The 7,130-nt window shown below is 42.1% G+C and overlaps 2 protein-coding genes across 2 annotated transcripts in view; both read left to right on the top strand.

Annotated features, from left to right (window-relative positions):
- Positions 1-4,305, top strand: part of LOC125487086 (ADP-dependent glucokinase-like) — a 29,920-nt gene extending 25,615 nt beyond the window's left edge. Inside the window, exons 2-3 of the mRNA XM_048617066.1 lie at positions 270-279; positions 340-4,305. Coding sequence (XP_048473023.1) covers positions 270-279; positions 340-903 — 574 coding nt within the window. The 3' untranslated portion in view covers positions 904-4,305. The remainder of the gene's footprint in view (positions 1-269; positions 280-339) is intronic.
- Positions 4,306-6,677: 2,372 nt separating this feature from the next.
- LOC109919977 (neogenin-like) overlaps positions 6,678-7,130 on the top strand; it is a 173,679-nt gene continuing 173,226 nt past the window's right edge. The window contains exon 1 of the mRNA XM_048617122.1: positions 6,678-6,886. Coding sequence (XP_048473079.1) covers positions 6,823-6,886 — 64 coding nt within the window. The 5' untranslated portion in view covers positions 6,678-6,822. The remainder of the gene's footprint in view (positions 6,887-7,130) is intronic.

The raw sequence follows: 7,130 nt of genomic DNA, 5'->3' as shown, positions 1-7,130 counted from the left end.
CACAGGGAGGCAGACAGGCCGAGAGAGAGAGACGCACAGGGAGGCAGCCATTATCTTCAGTCTTCTCCAATAATTCCATCCCCATCTGTGGATGCTGTCTCAGGCTGAATCAGTCTGCTGACAATTTTAACAAATGGTTTGAATCTGATCTGAGTTCCCCAATCACATCCTCTCCATTGCAAACTCTGCACTCTCTGGCACTGCCCTTCTCTGCTCCTGCCTCCCGCTGCTGTCAAAACCTTCATCTAAACTTGATTTTTCATTTTTAGAATTACCTCTGTGTGTTGGGCACACTGTTGGTTCATTACTCTGCTGATCAGCTTTTATTCTTCTTAGCAGGTTCTTACTATTGTAAACTCGATTGGCCTGAATGAGCAAGAGCTGTTGTTCATCAGTCAGGCTGGTTCAGGACCTCACTCTTTGCAGAAGCATTGGAATGGGGCTCCTGATGTTGGAATGGTTAGTGATATTATTTTCTGGCTTCTCAAAGAATATGGACGCACTGATTCACGCAAGGATTCGGATTTAACTCGTCTTCATTTCCACACACTGGCCTATCACATCCTGGCAACTGTAGATGGTTACTGGAATAATCAAATATCATCTCTTGTGGCTGGTGCGAGAGTTGCTGGGAATCAGGCATGTGGCACTGATGCGATCGATCCAACAAAAGTTGTTCTTGAATTTCCCAAAGAATTTGTTCTCTCACAAACAGACGGATTGCTGAAGAGTAAGAAAGTGACTTTGAACCCAGCCAACCCTGTGCATACGTGGCACAGAGAAAACATCTCATTTTTCATCACTCCTGTTCTGATTTGTGTCAATCCAGTAAGGACAGTGGGATTGGGTGACACTATCTCTGCTGAAGGGCTTTTATATTCTGAGCGGGTGTCTTTTCTGTGAACCTTACTGTGGAAAAAGACAGAACAAAGCTCTGTATTTAAGGCAAATGCTCTGTGTTTAGTATGTAGGAATTGGGGTGGTGGTGGTGAGATACGACTCTAGTAGGAGCAGGAAGCACAGTTGAGGCTTTTGCTCCTTTTAGACCAAAGCCTGATGTATAAAAGTTGACCAGGAATTGACCTAGTCACTCCCTTTTTCTTTTTGCTATTTCCATTGATAATGTCCCTTAGTCTCTATTGTATCTGATACAATTTTAATATTCTTTCCATCAGGAAACGACTGCTAGTTCTAATTTCTTTTTGTTATGTTAAAATGAACTTTGGAAATCTCAGTGGAGAGTGTTGTCTTGTCTGGGATACCATAATTTTGTGACTGGCATATTTTCAGTGTTGTGGGTTACATGATGCCAATGTTAGATTCTGATTCTTCACCTTGAGAACCTGAATTCTGATCCAGCCCAGTGTGTTTGGGTGAAAATCTTCACCATCTGATAGCTGTGGGGATCTTCAGTTGGTGGTTTTAATTCAATGGGTTTGTTTACAACACAATACTTCCACTAATTTGACACTAATGAGGAATCTCATTCAGAAACCAAAAGATAATCAGTATGAGAGGTGGAATGCTCACGTGATTAATGCAGTGGGACACTTTGCTGAGTTGGGAGTTGATGCATCTTATTGGGGCATTGCAGAGAAATCTTTACTACTGTAGTTGGATCTTGAAGTGCTTTATTTTGCAATCCCAGAGCAGATTGAATAAGCCTCTAGAGGGTGTACACTGAAGACTTAAAGGGAAAATTCAACTCCAGGAGAGGGTCTACTCATGGCGGCTGCTTATACTCTTGTAAGTGAGAAGTTAATGTAAATAAAGGTACAGTTTATAAAAAAGTCTTTATTTGCAAAATGTGAAGATTCATTTAAGCTGTCGGTTTAGTGTGACAATTTCTGGAGCTGGAGAACAAAACTTACTTTCTTTACAGTCTATGCTCCCGTCTTGGTACGTGATAAATACAAGAGAAATTAGTTGAAACTGTTTTCTCTTCCTTAGCTGTGATAGACCGATATCAATCAGTACTTCATCTGTGTTACATAGCTCCAAATATTTCGCCACAGATTTGGTAGACTGTGATGTAGAATTGTGCAGGAGTTTAAATGGTCACATTCTGTTACATTTTACTGATCCTCAATGACAGAAATTCAACTGATCTTTCTTCAAATGATTGTTATACTGAATGGTTTGGGTTTTATGTCTTCTATAGGGTATTAGGTGAGGTTAGTAATTTGTATTTTTATGCTTAACTAAATAGCTACTAGCTAATAACATTGATTCAGGGAAAGAAAAATCTCTTCCAAAACAGTGGGATCCCTGAATTTCTATTTATTTAAGGAGGATTTGGTGAAATAAAGAGCAGCTGAAGGGGGAAAATTGCTGAGTTTTCCCTGTTTTTAGAAAGTGTTTGAACTGATTTTGATCATGATTCTGATTTTTAGCTATGCGTGACCTGGCTGAAGAGAAAATGTAGTTCTGCCGAGTAACAATGTAAATATAAAAGTTCCAGTTCCCACAGAGATGCTGTCCTGAATCAGTTGACCGGGGAGTTGTAAAGTTTGATTTACAGTCTGTGCTGAGTCAGCTAATTGCCACAGTGGGGTGCAGCTATAGTGTTCTGTAGTTCATTCTGGACCAGAACAGAACAAGCTGAGGTTCCTGATCTGCGTGGCTATTCTGGTATCCCTGGTGCAGACTCAGATTGTTGTTTAAGGGGCTGAATCAGACTCAGCTGTTGTGTTCCACAGTGGAATAGCCTCCACAATAGAATAACAGAACTGCATGTGAGGATTGGGCATTAGGGCATGTGTAATAGAGGTTGGATGTCTGGCATAAATGAGAATCTGAAAATCAGCTTGTCTTCCTCCCACCATTCACCCCAAATTACAGATTATCCCTTTGAGAGTAATAGTTGAAGCAGAAGCAAATGGCAGAATTAGTGGCGTGTGCAGGTAACCTCCCTCTCTCTCTGAGCTTTTGGGAATATTGCTGAATCATCGACACACTGGGGCTTAAACTGCTTCTTCCTTTATTCCTTGATGGATTCTTGCAGGAAATCAGTTCCACTTGTATTGGAAATATTGATTTGAGTGTTTTAATATTTGCTTTCTGCTTTTTAACTTTCTTAAGCAGTGAGTTAAATTCTTTGTTCTCCCTGTCTCCTAATTCCTTTTAAAATTTAAAAACTCCTGGATTGTGGCTGCACTGTCACATTTTTCAGAAGGAAGAGAATTTTTACAAGAGGAGGTTTGGTGAATGTTCTGTTGGCTGTTCATTAAACCTTTGCTTTTCACAGGCCCTTAGTGCCAGAGGCGTGTCTGTAACTGAAATTTCACATTGTGGAATGTGTACATGATGAAACAATTTAAAGTAAATTGTCTACTTAAAACAATTTTTAAATTGCTGAATTTCCAAGCTTATCAAACTATTTTCACAAATGCACAACAATGTAATCGCTTCAGTGCACTGTAACAGACAGTGGAATGATGTGCAATGCTGAGCATTTGTATAAAAATGAAAGGGAAAAATAGAATTCCTGGAACATTAATCGTGGTGCTGCAATGAAGTGTCTAACAGCTGATTGTAACTTTGGATCTGCATTATAATACAAATTTGTCAGTAAGCTTGCCGTTCTTATTGTAGGCATTCCCCAAAGTTGTGGGAATGTTCATTAAGCCCAGCAAAGTGTATCCTTCAGCATAGCCTGCTTGTACAGAAACACCAGAGGCTATGTGCTGCTTGGGGTGAACTGGATCTGGTCTTTCTATCACCACATTGTCTACAGTTCTGGGCTGCCTGTACTTGACAGTACTGTCGAAGATGGCTCCAGCTGAGCATAGCTGCCGTTTCTGTCTATTTACCCCCTCTTGTGGCACTGCTGAGAACAACACAAGTTTATCCACAAAGGGCAGGAGATTTGTGGCGGTCTCATTGTTCAGCTAGGATTTGACCATGTGGCTATTCGAGCTTCAGTTCATTTGCAAGGACCAACTTTTTAGTTTTCTCCATAATAGATACATTGTTAGCATGAACAAAACTTTTATGGTTTAAATTGCGGCAGATTTTGCAGAACGATATTTGACACGGTTTCTGTTGACTCTTGCTATTTTAGTTAACACTATGATTGCTGTATGTTATCTTTCACATCTGTGTAAAGAGAAGCCTGGTGGTAACTCATGGGCATTTGTTAGCTGATTTCATGCCTTCTATCTCTTGATCAAAGTGCTGTTGTCAAACATTACTCGAAAATCTGATTTTTTTCTGTTAAATTTGTGGTTTAAGGCACTGTATCAATCTAGTGAATATATAACTTTTTTTAAAGCAAGATTTTGCAATAAATTTTTTTTCTAAAAATGTAGTGGTGAAAGCTGTTTTCTATTTGAGGAGTGTGTTATTTGTTCAGTGGCAATGATTGTAAATATGCTTTGGTTGTGTGCAATTCTGCATTGATTCTATTAGAGCATGTCTGTTTGTCCATTATGTTCTGCCCCAAGGCCAGGACTGAAACACCAATCTCACATGGGCCTTCTGTGCTACTTATGAGGGAGGAATACCTGATGCAATTTCTGTTGCCTTCCTCATGGTTTTTAATCTTCATGGAGACTGAAATAGTTCCATCTACCCTTTACTATGAAGTAGCTGGGGGCTGTCTCCTTTCATAAAATCCAAGTATCCTACTGGATTATTAATCCCAGTATTTTGATTTAGCCTTCTAAACAGAGATGAAGTACCATCTAGAGTGGAACCCGAATCATCATTTATCACTCCCTCTGGATGTTAGCCCAACTAGAGAACATTAATCTAGGACTACCTTATACTGAGGGAGTGTGGCAGAATTAGAGAGCTAGCAGTTAGATGAAACATTAAACTCTTTCCCTCGTCTGTTGGTGTTTAAAAACAAAATCTCGCAGTGTTATTTGAAACTAGGAATGGCCATTCCAATGTCTGTCTCCAAAAATAGCATCATTTAAAATAAAAAATCTTATTTTTGGATCTTATTATGTAATGTTTCCAACATTAAAACAGTGGGTTGAAAAAGCCCACTTCATTGACTAAAGAGCTTTGGATTTGATTTCACATTGTGAAATGCTCTGGCATGATCCCAGCTTGGAATTGTTGGTTGGTTCGCAGAGCTGACTGGGTCTTGTGTAAACGTTTTGTCTCCCTTCTAGGTAACATCTTCAGTGTTGTGTAGCCTCAGCTGAAGCACTGTTGTTCTGTCATGCTCTGAATTTATATGGTCCAGTCTGTCATGGTGGGTAGTCTTGTTTCCAGTTTTGTACTGTAGTGGTAAGTAGATGGGGTCTATTTCAACACGTTTGTTTATTGCACCGAAGGTTGAAAACCAGGCTTCTGGGAATTCTCGTGCTTGTCTTAGTACTAGGGCAAGCAAAACAGTAACTTTGTCCCAGTTAAACTGATGTCCTTCTATGTTGGAGTGTACTGAAACGAGGGAGAGTTGATCGTGCCGTTTTTCTGAGTTGGTGTTCATGTATCCTGGTTGTGAGTTTCCTGCCCGTCTGTTCTATGTAGCATTTCTCACAGTTGCTGCACGGTATTTTGTATATCACAATTTTCCTGCTCATTGGGGCCCAACACACTGGTCACCCTACCCTGTATTAGAAACACATCAGAACTGACTACAAGACTCCTACAACCTCTTGGAATAAGGATAGCACACAAACCAACAGCTACACTTCGCCAGTTACTCTTAAAGATGAAAGACCCCATACCCACAATGAGCAGGACAAATGTGATATACAAAATACCATGCAACAACTGTGAGAAACACTACATAGGACAGACTGGCAGGAAGTTTGCCACTAGAATACATGAATACCAACTTGTAGCAAAATGGCATGATCAACTCTCCCTCATTTCAATACACTCTGACATAGAAGGACATCAGTTTAACTGGGACAAAGTTACAGTACTAGGACAAGCAAAACAAAGACAAGCATGAGAATTCCTGGAGGCCTGGTTTTCAACCACTGTTGCGATAAATGTTGAAATGGACCCTGTCTACATCCCACAATGGTACAAAACCAGAAACAAGACTAGCTACCCTGACAGAAGGGCCCATATAAATTCAGAGCGTGATAGAACCATGGCCTTCAACGGAGGCTAAACAGCACTGAAGATGTCACCTAGAAAGGAGTCAAAATGTTTGCACGAAAACCAGTCCGCTTTGTGAACCAGCCAATAACTTAAACCACAACCTGAGCTACAGCTCTTCCTTAAAATATGATCCCATCTTGATTATCCAATTAATCTGATTGTATGGCTATGATGAGTTCCAGTCTAAATTAATGAAAAGTTGAAGCTTTAATTATATGTAGCTTCTTTCAGACTCCAGTGATGCTAGGCTCCTGTGACTGTCTAGAAGGTTGTGATGAGGGTTAGTCTACTGAACTAAATCCTAAAATTTAGTTTTTATTGCTGTTAAAATTTGGACCAGAGCATTGAGTCTAGTCCTTACTGGTACTGAACTGTATACTTTACCTTAGATTCCAGTCCCGGTTCTACTGGGCAGTGATCCTGCTCTACTCCTCCTAGTCCGGGTTTTAGCGGGTGGTGATCCCGCTCCTGAGGACATTCCAGTCCGGGTTTTGGCTGGTGATCCTGCTCCTGAGGATACTCCGGTCCGCGTTTTGGCGGGTGGTGATCCTGATCCGCTCCTGTGGAGCGTCTAGTCCGGGTTTTAGTAGCTGCCCCCTTCCATGCTGGGTATTGTCCGTCGGTCCCGGCCGATCCCCGCTCCCGATCCCGGTTCCAATCGCGATCCGCGCTCTCTGCCCTTTCCCCCCGCCCCGTGCTCTGGGCTCGGGCTCAGGCTGGGGCTCGGCCCGCGGGCCCACCGAGGCCGCGAGGATGGCGGAGCCCGGGCTGCGGTTCATGCTGGCCCTGGCGGCACTGAACACGGCCACCGGCACAGGTACCGGGAATACCGGGAGGGGGTTGGGATACTGAGGGAATACCAGGAAGGGGTGGGTCATACCGGGATACTGAGGGAATACCGGGAGGGGGTTGGGATACTGAGGGAATACCGGGAGTGGGATGGAATACCAGGATACTGAGGGAATACTGGGATAGTGAGGGAATACCAACTTGTAGCAAAATGGGTGGGTAATACCGGGATACTGAGGGAATACCGGATAGGGGTGGGTAATGCCGGGATA

This window comes from Rhincodon typus, chromosome 36 (assembly GCF_021869965.1).
Source record: "Rhincodon typus isolate 14 chromosome 36, sRhiTyp1.1, whole genome shotgun sequence".
In the NCBI taxonomy this organism is placed as follows: Eukaryota; Metazoa; Chordata; class Chondrichthyes; order Orectolobiformes; family Rhincodontidae; genus Rhincodon; species Rhincodon typus.
This window is presented reverse-complemented; position numbering and strand designations above follow the sequence as displayed.